This window comes from Eleutherodactylus coqui, chromosome 1 (genome assembly GCF_035609145.1).
Source record: "Eleutherodactylus coqui strain aEleCoq1 chromosome 1, aEleCoq1.hap1, whole genome shotgun sequence".
NCBI classification, from domain to species: domain Eukaryota; kingdom Metazoa; phylum Chordata; class Amphibia; order Anura; family Eleutherodactylidae; genus Eleutherodactylus; species Eleutherodactylus coqui.
The window spans coordinates 218,054,734-218,067,343 of record NC_089837.1 but is presented as its reverse complement, the minus strand read 5'-3'; the positions used below and the strand labels follow the sequence as shown (position 1 = coordinate 218,067,343).

The 12,610-nt window shown below is 40.1% G+C and overlaps 1 protein-coding gene across 7 annotated transcripts in view; it reads right to left on the bottom strand.

Annotated features, from left to right (window-relative positions):
* The window catches only part of LAMA2 (laminin subunit alpha 2), an 834,596-nt gene that overhangs the window by 35,698 nt on the left and 786,288 nt on the right, over positions 1-12,610 (bottom strand). For 6 of the 7 annotated variants that reach the window (XM_066605535.1, XM_066605536.1, XM_066605538.1 and 3 more), the window contains 2 exons: positions 11,930-12,083; positions 2,315-2,374 (listed from right to left, as the gene is read on the bottom strand). In XM_066605535.1, the coding sequence (XP_066461632.1) occupies positions 2,315-2,374; positions 11,930-12,083 (214 nt within the window). The remainder of the gene's footprint in view (positions 1-2,314; positions 2,375-11,929; positions 12,084-12,610) is intronic. The other variant, XM_066605537.1, reaches the window with a different exon arrangement.

The window sequence follows — 12,610 nt, the reverse complement described above, 5'->3', positions numbered from 1 at the left end:
TGGGCCCCAAGAACATGCATTTCAATTGTGTGGTGTGGCCCCTGTAAGAGAGTAAGTAAAGTAAAACCCAATAGCAAAGTTGAAGACTAGCATATGAGAAGCAGAACTCCACTTTCTCCATCTCTCCAAGTTGTACGGGACCGCTGCTATAACTGATGTAAGAAAAGCATACTCAAAGTGGCCTTCTTCTGCTACAATACATGTATTGAGACATCTTTGGACCCGTGCTCATTCCAGGGATTCTCAACGTGGATTGGTATCTAAATCATCTTGAAGATGATGATGCAAGACTTCCTGGATAATCTGCTCCTATTGTAGCAAAGAGAGGCCACTTGAGTATGCTTTCCTTATTTCAGTCATAGCAGCAGTCTCACAGGACTTAGAGAGATGCGGAAAGAGAATTTTTGCTTATCATATTCTGCTCTTCAACTTTGCAGTTGGGTTTTACCTTCTATCTCTTACAGGGGCCACAACAGAAAATTGAAATCTATGTTCTGGGGCTCTTGGGAGTCCATGTGCTATACCATCACGTAGCGAATCCATACCTTCCTATTCGAGTACACTATTGTTATTTGAATATAGGACACAATTACTGAGATGTAGCACTTGACTACACCTTGTATATGCTAATATGTTTCAATAATATGCACAAATATTTGTTAGAGCATGACAAAAGTACTCTTACAACATTGTCACAAGACACCACTGGGAGTCTCATGCTAGCTGTATAAGTGTGGTTCACGGAGAACAAACACAACCACCTCCCAACATTGATTGTAGTGCTTAAGAGATTAAGGAGAATCTGTTACTAGGTTCATGCTGCCTGAACTACAAACAGCATGAACCTGGGACAGGTATGTACACAGTACCCATGTGTGTCTTAATGTGAACTGCTGCAACATCTCAGAATAAACATTACTTTGAAGTTTGACTTGAAAAGGGGGCTCTAGGTTACTGGGTGGGCCATGCCAGCCTCTTACCTCTCGCAACATCTAGAATGATATATGGAGAGAGCTGTCACTCTAGACGATGCTAGCATAAAAAGGAAAACAGCGCTTCCATAAGAACAATAAGGTAAGATTGGCAATGTTGTGAAAAAGCTGCAGGGTTACAGTGGTAATTAAGACTACAACCCTCTCATTCTTAAAGAGAACCTGTCAGCAACTCTAAACACCGTATATTCATATATGGTGCTTATATATCATGTGACGAGTAGTCCGGAGAGCTTTATGTCATACTCACCTAGTCCCATGTTCCTGCGGGGTCCCCTGGCAAAGTCAACAAATGCCAGCAGCTTGAGATGAATAGGAGATGCACACTCAGAAGGTGTCAAGCTGTTGGCACACACTGATTTTACCAGGGGACACTATAGGAATGGGGAACTGGTTGAGTATGACACATAGCTCTCTAGACTTCTAATCACCTAAAACAGAAGCACCATAACTTAGTTGCTGAAAAGTTCCCTTTAAAGTGAATCTCCATCTTTTGTCATCATGTTGTTTTTAGGTCATAATTATGTGCCAATTAGTTTCTAGGGTTTGTTCCAGATCTCCAATTTTTTTATGCAGAGCTCCAAATACCCTGTATAGACATATACATAAAGGATAAGAATCTGGCTGCCTGCCACGTACACTAGATGGAGCTAACTACATCATGTAAATGCATTAAACTGAATGACAACATATTCTTGCTGTGCCCTCCTAAACTCTAGTGGTGACTGCAGGTAAGCAGAATATTTTTAATGAATGTTTGGTGGTCTTCATCAGAGTCCTATAAATTTGACCACTTTAAAGATATATTGAGAAAGGAATCAGCATTAAAAGTTTAACCTACAAAAAGAGAAGAAAAAATAATGGTGTTCTAGGGTGGACATTGACTTTAAATATGTTCAGATCCTGATTGTCTTATTTTATGTTCCTCTTTCTATCAAAATGAATGGATGTAATATACAGGACGTAAACTGAGTAAAGTGTTCGATAACAATCAGAGGGGTGCTGGGAGATAGTATATGCTTCTGACTTATGCAGTAATCACATTTTTGATTCCTTTTAAACCCCTTGTAAGTGTGCCTATTGTGATTGTGTAGATTGGCAGAGAAATTTAGTAGACTGGCACACCAGGACACATTTCCATTTCTATTGCCCTGGAAGAGAATAATTGTAAGTTGAGGGAGTCCTGTTATATCCTCCATTCTGATCACAGTACACAAGGATAAAAAAAGAAGGAAATAGAAATGATTAGGACTGTGTCACTGAAGAAATAACACAGAGAAATGTTAAAGAACCACGTTAAGCGGGTGAGAGGGAATGGATACCGTTGTAGAATCAAGCTCATCTGTGATATTGGCGCTCTTCACTTCAGTGGTGTCAGGCTCCTATGGTGCAGCAAATAAGAGGCAAAGCAGTTGTTAGAATTGCCATACTTTAGAAGTTGAAGAAAAGTCTAGCACTTATAAAGACAGACAAACACATTAATAGCATTTTTGTCAATATCATGCGTTCACACTGAATATCAATAAGTACTTTTATCTAATTAACATTTTTATATACTGAGCTACAGTACTGTGTAAATGTTTTAGGCAGGTATGGAAAAAATGCTGCAAAGTAAAAAAAAATTTCAGAAACAGAAGGCATCTGATTGACTCAAAATTTATTCTACAGCAGATCAACAACCTCAAATATAGCCACTTTCATTAAAAAACTATCATCAGAGTAAATAAGAACCAGGAGTCCTAGAAGTGGTGATTTGGCCCCACAGAGCCCTGATCTCAAGACCATTGAGCCTGTCTGGGATTACATTAAGAGACATAAGAATTTGGGCAAGCCCACATCTACAGAAGGACTGTTGACTTCCTTCAAAAACTGTGTGCAAGTGTACCTAGAAAAACTAATGCTGTTTTAAAGACAAAGGGTGGTCATAACAAGTATTGATTTCATTTATTCTTTTGTTTATTCACTTTGCATTTTGTTATTTGACAAAAATAAACTATTACTTTCTTTAGCACGCAAGGGCAGGGCACGCAAGTTCTGACCTGCATGAAGTGTGACCCGAATTAAGTGTGTTATGCAGTTATACAATGGCAGTAAACTAATATCCGCATTGTCATCTCTCTCCCATCAACAGATTTAGGCATAAGTGGTCTCTCCTTTTTTCCAGATGTCTTATTTTCCTGACGGACCATGGTGGCATCTCAACATCAAGTTTATCCATAAAACATGTCTATCTCCACCTCATCACTAAATGTTAAGCCCCTATAAACGAAGTTTGTGCTGGCACAAGGCCTTGAGACTCCGGGCAGATGTCTTCTTTGCGCAGGAAACACTTTTCCTGAAAGATAGACACCCCAAGTGTACGGTCTTTCCTTGTACAAATGAGAATAGGGCTGATCCCTCTGCACTGTGACAACTCTTCAGATATTTGTAGACAGCTATTAAGTCTCCTCTCAGCCCTTCTTTTTTGCAAGCTAAACATTCCCAGATCCTTTAACTGTTCTCCATAGGATATGATTTGCAGACCGCTCACAATCTTGGTAACTCTTCTCTGTGCTGAAGGTTCTGAAGATTCCCCAAGGTGGCTTTCATCTTCTTCTCACTCTCTACGAGCACTGCTAAAGGGATCCCAACATTTTACAAGGGCACCTTTGCTTGGGACTCTCAAAACAAATTCCCACAGATGAAGCTGTGGGAAATGAACCTCAAGCATCAATTCAGCATTGGGAATCCTCATAGAAAATATTTATGCGCTGGTACCTGACTTCAACTAGAATGAATGAAGATATCTCTGAGGAGTGCTGAAGAGGGTGCAGGGAGAAGGGCACTTTCCTTCATGTGTGGTGGGTTTGCTCAGTTATCCGCTCCTTTTAGAATGCAATATTCAACCTTATTCATTCTGTGACATGTTTATTTGTGTCCCTGGACCCAACGCTGGCTGTCTGTTTCCTAAACACTAACAGGCTGTCCCATTTTTACTCAGTTTTTACTTCTCACATTATTCTGGCATCACGATTAACGATTGCAAGACACTGGAAGTCGACTGGCCTACTTCAACCTCAGAGGTCATAAACTCGGTCAATAAAACATTCCACCTGGAGGAGATCTACTCCCGAAGGTACATCAAGAATCCTTCCTGGCTGACCTAATGGGCACCATGGATAGACTTCATGATCTCCAACCCCACATAGACGTGGTTCGTGAGGTTGGCGACCGGATGGACAGCTAGGGACCCCATGCGCTAGGTCTGTTAGACACAAGCTTGGCGGGGCTCTGCTGCACCAACCATGGCCCGCCAAAAGATATAGCAATGCTCTCCCCTTTGTAGAATGCTGTTTAGACATCTGACAAAAAAAAATGTATGTCAATCTGAACTGCACACCCAGCCCTGGAAATGTACCTCTTCTGTTTATTTAAAGTTCTCCCCCTTTTTGTATCCTTCTACTTTTTTCTCCTTCCCTCTTACTTTTCTCCCTCCCTGTGTAAGGCCCAATGCCCATGGGCAGATTTTATTTATCCGTAGGGCAGCTAAAAGCATGCGGAAATAATTTTTTCCCGGTGTGCGGTTCGCATGCACGGAAAGGAATCACAGCATGCTCCATTTTCCTGCGGGTCTGCCGCATGGACGACTCCCGCGGCTTCCATTGAAGCCTATGGAAGTGTGTCCGTATCTGCTGAATTTCTGCTTTGCCACGGAACCGCGGGAAAGCAGGAATTTTAAAAAAAATGTGTACGGCGCATGCCGAGCACATCCACCGGGCCGACGAAAGAAGATCCGGCCGCGACGTAGGGGAGACCCGCAGCGTCTGGACAGGTGAGTAATAAGGATCTTCTGGCCTCTGGATTGTCTGCGAATTTTCCAGTGGACATGAGGTCTAACCCTCTCTTCTTTTTTCTATGGAAAAAATCTCTTTAATAAAAATAAAACGATTAAAAAAATAAACTATTAATATTTCTATTTTGTAAAGCATTCTTATTGTACAGCGTATTTCCCGCACCTGCGTAATACTTTTACACAGTACTGCACATTGGTGATATCCAACAGTTTATGAATAAATGCATATTCAGTAATAACTGTGTCTGCCATTCAAATTAGCAACAGTAATGTGTGGAGTCCTCTATTACCATAAAGTCATCATGTATTACATCTATTGTGGATGAATTAATGTGGATGAATTATTATTTCCTCTATTTCTAGAAATTGCTCTAACTAGATGATAATAAGTATAGAAATAAATCAAATTAATCAATTTATAAACACAATAAAGAACACTTGTGAACACAGATACTCCAAAGCAAAGAAAAGTATTTCTTGCATGATCCAGTTTATATCAATGGCATTCATTTCATGTAACTTTATGCAAATAAGTCACATTCTTAGAGAAATGTCACAGGAGCCTAGTATCCGCTTGTTTTACGACTTGTGCTTACAGATAAGGCTGGACTAGCCCTCCAGAATACTAATATTATTTTAAGTTGACTTTAGACACAATCATTTTTTCATTACTTTTTATAGGTTAATTCACAAGTTCCTATTTGACCTTACTGACACATCCTTCAAAGTTCATGATGCAGCTAAAAGTGAACCTTACATGTTTTTTATGGATGGAGGGGGAGCCCGCAGAGTCATTTTCTCCGCTGACTTAAAATAACCCCAGTCTGACACTGCTCACACAGTGCAAGCAATATAAATGCAGGCCCCTGTTACATTCTAGCACATATGCTTTCTCTATGCCATCTGCTGAGGATAATTCATCAATGTGCCACAGTGTTCAGATGCTATGAATTTTAAAACACCAAGTCCATTGATGACAAACCTAGTAATCCGTAAAAAGAGACCAGTGCTAAATACAAACGGAGGAAAGTAAATGAATAAATATATTTTAATAGATAGATAAATATTAGCTTGATAATAAAATAGATAGATAGATAGACATGAGATAGATAGATTGATAGATAGATAGATAGATGGATATGAGATAGACGGACATGAGATAGATAGACAGATAGATAGATATGAGATATATATATATATTTACAGATAGATATGAGATAGATAGACATGAGCTAGATAGATATGAGATAGATATATAGATATGAGCTAGCTACCCCCTTTCCCTGAAAATAAGACATACCCAGAAAAAAAGACAGAATTTTGGAGGATGCAAAATGATTGATTTTTCAGGCTTTTTGAGGATGCTTGAAATATAAGCCCTACTCCAAAATTAAGCCCTGCTAACAGTTATTTTAAAAAGTCAATTTAAATAGTGTCCAGGCAGCTATACATGTAAAAAAGGTAAAAATATTTTAGCAAAAATTAATATAAGACACTGTCTTATTTTCAGGGAAACACGGTAGCTAGATAGATATGAGCTAGATATACAGATATATAGATAGATTTATATGAGATAGATAGATAGATATGATATAGATAGATAGATAGACATGAGCTAGATAGATAGATAGATATGAGATTGATAGATAGATATGAGATTGATAGATAGATATGAGCTAGCTAGCTAGCTAGATATGAGCTAGATATACAGATATTTAGATAGATTTATATTAGATAGATAGACATAATATAGATATCTATCAATCTATCTATCTAGCTATGTGATAGATATGAGATAGATCAATAGATAAATATAGACATGATATAGATAGATAGATATTAGATAGATAAATAGATAGACATGAGATAGATGGTAGATATGAGATAGATAGATAGATAGATGGATATGAGATAGATTGATTGATAGATAGATAGATAGATAGATATGCAATAGATTATTAGATAGATTGATCAATAGATAAATAGGCATGATATAAATAGATAGATAAGAGATAGATAGATGGATCTGAGATAGATAGATAGATAGATAGATAGATAGATAGATAGATAGATAGATAGATACAGAGGCGTAACTTGAAGCTCCTGGGCCCCAATACAAAACCTGTAACAGGGCTCCCAACTATAATGCTTTATTCATAGTTATGGGCTCCCTATATGGAGAAAAGAGGCCTTATGGGCCCCCTAAGGCTTGTGGGCCTGGGAGCAACCGCATCCCCTGCATCCCCTATAGTTACGCCCGTGGATAGATAGATAGATAGACAGACAGACAGACAGACATGAGATAAATAGATATATGAGATAGATAGATAGATAGATAGACAGACACAGACAGACACACAGAGATAGATAGATAGATAGATATGAGATAGATAGATATGAGATAGATAGATATGAGATAGATAGATATGAGATAGATAGACAGATAGATAAATAGATATTGCTTTTTATGATTTTGTTTAGCAATAGAATTAGAGGAGAATTGATCACTTTTTAGGGATTACATACAGTATGTACTTGACAGCACTCCATGCAAATACGTCATTAAGAGCATTCTGACCTGAAGGAAGCAAAGTGGGATAATCTGCAGTCTATATCCCAGGACAGCATTATTATTACACTCCTCAACATTCAAATTGCACCACCAAAAAGGAAAAATCGTAAGGTTATGCTAATCGAGAAAATAAAGGATGCCGCTAAGATATGCACTTGATCAAATTTTCAAGCACCTAGATCCAATCTGTGGCATGTGGGAAGGGCTTCAATAGTATCACAGCCAATGGTATCATGTTTATATTATAACCATGAAGGTAAGTTTAAGGAAGATGAAGAGGTGATGAATGTTAAGGAGTTTATTATAGACAGAAAGTGCATTGTGTAGTGACCAGAGAGTGTGACTGGGGGACAGCTGTCAAATCTATATGTTTGAGGAGTTTTTGCAGAAGTGGGTTGGTGATAGGAGGGAGGTATGATGATGGGACTTTGCTAACAGCGTCCAGGATTTTGTCATATATCCCCAGCAGTGAAGAGAAGCAGAGAGAGGGATAGTAGGTGTAGATAAGATAGGGTCTGTGGAGGCTGTGTGTGTTTGGAGAGGAAGAGTTTTAAGTTTAAAAAGAGATCTGTAGAGAATATTGAATGATTTGTTAAAAAGGGATGGAGAAATAAGTAGTTTCTTGCTAGGTGTGGTGGTTTGGGGTTGATGAAGTAGTATGAAGCAGTATCAGTGCTAGGGAAGAAATTGTGACTAGTAGCATTACTATTGTGTTCTGTTGCTATGTTGGAAGTCTTCAGGAGTATCTGGAAGATGTATATTAGATTCAGAATTATAACTTCTGGTTCAATTCTGGCAAAATTTTGCTGAGTAATGGGATAGGATTGGCTCCTCTACCACAGCTGGGGATTCCTTCATTCCTGCGGGGAGTCCCCTCATCACTGAATACTGTGAAAGTGCTGTCACAGTGTTCAGTGATGAGGGGACTCCCCGCAGGGATGAAGGAATCCCCTGCCAAAGCTGTCACAGCTGTGGTAGAGTTGCGCGATCTTCTCCCTATGTTTTCAATGGGGCTGGTGCTGTTGCCTCTGCCAATCAGAGCAGCACTTTAAGGGGGTGAGGATTTTTAAATCCCTCGCCAGAAGAGAGGGAGAAGAAGAGTGCCGGGACCTGCAAGAAGACACGCCAGAGATGACAGCGCTTCCCTGGTGAAGTATTAGTATTTTTTATTTGTTTTTTTCATGGATTATTTTCGGGGGTGGCAGAAGACCGCGAGCATCTCCCATTGATTTCAATGGGGCTGGTTCTGCTGCCGCCCCATTGAAATGAATGGGAGAAATCGCAAAAAGATTGGACATGCCGCAATTTTCTTTCAATGCTGCATCACAAGCATTAAAACATCGCACATGTACATGGAGCCATTTGAAGCCATTGGCTTTATAATTTTGTGACTTTTCTCAGCCTCGCAGCGCTGGGAAATCCGGCGATTCCCTCGCCAGTGTGAAGCGACCCTTAGGCTTCGTGTCCACAGGAGGATTTCTGCTGCAGAATCTGGAGCAGGCGTGCTGCTCTGGATTCCACAACATTAATCCTCCATAGCATGCTATGGAAAAATGATTTTTCATGTACACGAGCAGAAACCAATTTCAGTTTTCACTCGCGGATGAAAAATCGCAGCATGCTCCATTTGAAGTCAATGATAGCCGTCCGTTTTGCGGCCCCGTCTGCAGTTGACATTGTGGGTGAGCCACAGATTCTGCGGGAAGAGCAGTAGATTTAAGAAAAAAAATCTGTACTGTGCATGCGCCCTGGTGCAGTGGGCAGCACTTCCGCACACATCAGCAGTACAGAAGAAAGACATGGACAGGTAAGCAGGGTCACTGGCTGTGGGCATGGTTGGATTCCACTGCGGGCTCCTGCATGTGGAATCCAACCCGCTCGTGGACATGAGGCATTAGGGTATGTTCACATATGCAGTTTATGTTAAGGTTTTTCTATGCAGCTTTTGGAGCCAAAAGCAGAATTAAAAAAAGAGGAGCGATAGTATGTTATCTTTGAACTTTCTCTCTTTTTAAGATCCACACCTGATTTTGGCTTCAAAAACGGCATAAAACATCTGCATGTGTGAACATACCTCTATGCTTAAGGCCTCCTTCACACAAGCGACACGGCATTGTTGCAATACCGCTGCATCTTCTCACAGCAATACTGCGATTTTGCAGCAGTACAAGGTCGCATGTGATGCTACAAAGTATACATCACCTCTCCGGCACTGTCTGGGGCGCCGCTGCAGCTTCTCCCAAGGTCCCAGCACTAATCATCTTCTTCATCTTCCGCCGGAGATTGAAACATCCCCGGCTGCTGGAAGCGCTGGCTGTGATTGGCTGACGCTTAGCCAATCACAGCCAGTGCTTGATGAATGGCTTGATTGGTTCAATCACTGCCGTTCATCGAGCACTTGCTGTGATTGGCTAAGCGTCAGCCAATCACAGCCAGCGCTTCCAGGAGGCGGGGATTTTTAAATCCCCGGCCAGAAGAGAAGAAGAAGATCCGTGCCAGGACCCTGGGAGAAGCTGCGGCCTGGCTGACAGCGCGTCTAAGGTGATGTATGTGTATTTTTTTCCTGCAGTTAGGGCTTAGATTATAGCTTTGACAGTAGCATTTGCTTCTGTCAAAGTTGCATCACATCGCACGAAAACGCTGTTTTCGTGCGATGTGATGCAACAGAGAGGAAGGCTCCATAGGGAAACATGGGCTACAAAACCTCACAAGTCGCAGGCATATCGCCGGAGCCGCAAGGTTTTTGTGTCGGGTTGTTGCATGCTACAAAATATCGAATGTGTGATGTAACCCATAGGAAAGCATGGGCTTCACATACATGCAATTTGAAGCATTGTTGCAATGCTACAAAATCGCGTGACTTTGTCGGCTGTGTGAAGGAGGCTTAAATGTATACTACATTGATTATATAGAAAGTATTACCGGGTTTCAACAAGGAGGAGGAGAACAGTGTGCGCTAATCTGATTGTAGTCAAAGAGGGAAAAGATACACGATTGATATGGTAAATGCAAACTGATTGTTTCTGTGCTGTGCACATAAATGGGAAAACAGAAATAAGCATACCAAATGTTAGAGGAACTTAGGCAGAGCAAAACAAAGATGGCTGATGAAATGCCATCTAAACTTTTTACCCCAAGTGTTTGGTATTTACTAATAAACATTTACTATTCGAGCTGTGACTATAGGTGCTTACAAGTAAAAGAGTGTTTTAGGAAATCACAATTACTGTGTCCTTCCTGCTGCTGACATGACTGCTGCAGCCCATCACTGACGACAGCAGTGACCTTCTATCAGCTGGCTACAGCAGTAATATGTCATGGTCAGCAGCAACCAGCAATAGCTGAGGGGATGTGAAGCAATTTTTAAATCATGGAAAGACCCCTTTAGGAGAGAAAGACATAATCTCAGTGTCCATTCAAATGTACCAGATGAAATATTCTTATAATTTCCAAAAACAATACTTTACCTGTAACCACCTATAAACAAAGCTACTACAGCAAGTGTTTAACAGTGAATATCAAAAGTTTAGGAAAACCCCTTTAAATCTTAAAAATCTAATGGATAAGAGGAATATGCTATGATTGTATAAACATCCCGTGATGTAAAGGAAATCCATATCTGTTTCTAAAAGCCAACTTACTCTATCTATTTTAAAGATGTTTTCTGGGAACAGAATATTGATGACCTATCCTCAGGATAATCCATTAATACCAGATTAGTGGGGGTCTGCTGTGGCCTCTTGTCATGTGACATCATGTTCATTGGCCACAGAAAAGCTCAGTCCCATCCAAGTGAATGGGATTGAACTGCTATACTAGGCACAGCTGCTATATAATGTGCAGCTCTACGCCTGGTATAGAGTGAAGCAGGTGAGTGCCGCAGCTACTTCAATCAGTTGATCGGCAAGGGTCCCAAGCAGCATTCCCTTAATGATCTGATATTGTTGATCTATCCTGAGAATAGGTCATCAATATCCTAGTGTCAAAAAAACCCTTAATATGGAATGTTTTCATCAGAAAATGACCCAGAATTATAAATCCCATTTTTGCATTAAACATATTATTAAAAATTTTTTGGTGATTTATAAAATTAAAAAAGAAAAAATCCTACAATCCAGCATTTTTCACACTGACCACAGAGCTGAATACTAGTCTGTCAGTTTCTCATCTGTAGAAAAAACTTTGCATCAGTCATCTTACTAACATCACAGGCAGGATTACACTGAAAGGTAACACCCATATGTAGATAACACAGGATCCACCATTCACAATAGGTATAATCTGCGACTATCTGCTCCCCTCCCTGCAAAATAACCTCTGTAGAGCTCACAGCCTGCCTAAGCAGTCTCTAATACTAGTCAAAGGGTCCCCTCCTGTCCATTGTGTGAATGGCCCATGAGGCTGCTGTAAAATTCAACAATCAGAAAATTAAAACAAATTAGAAAAGTGGAAAATGGTTCTCTATCTGGTTTTAATTAATGCACATTTCTTGGTGATACAGTCCCTTTAAGTATACAGTAATTGAGTACTTACAGTGGATGGTATAGGAACCTGAGGACTAGGGATGACCTGTGGAAACTTGGTGGCTTCTTGAGCTCCATTTTGGTCTATGCCTCCTTCTTCCTCTGAAAGGCAATGTCCAATATCTGCATTCTCAAAAGATACAGGTTGTGCAAAGTCTATTGGCCTAATCGGAGAGAAAATAATAGTTATTTTAGGGATCTGGTTTTTAAAAATGAAAAAAGCTATTGTTATATGTCATAATTTACAGTATACTGTGCAGATTAATTTCCTAATATACAATACTTTTTATAGTAATGGGAGTCTTGTTTTTCTGTCAAAAAGCCCCAAACTCTTACATAAACATAGACATCACAGTTTTTTTGCTGACACCACTAGGGGGAGCTCAGGAGCTTACTGCATACTGATGAACAAGACAGCATGCAGTAAGCTTCCACTGTGCATCTACGGGTTGTGTTTAACACAGACATGTGTTTAACCTTTGTTTATTCAGGGGATTTAGAGCTCTACATGTAGAACTATCTAGAAAGATATGTTATATATCAGAAATTAGTACAGAATTTTGTACTTACTGTAATAATGGCAGTGTTAAAGGGAACCGGACACGCCCCCAACAGCACCATAAACTAAGTTATATATTGTTAGGGGATGTTACAATGAGTCGGGCGATGTAATTTTTATACTCACCCACTC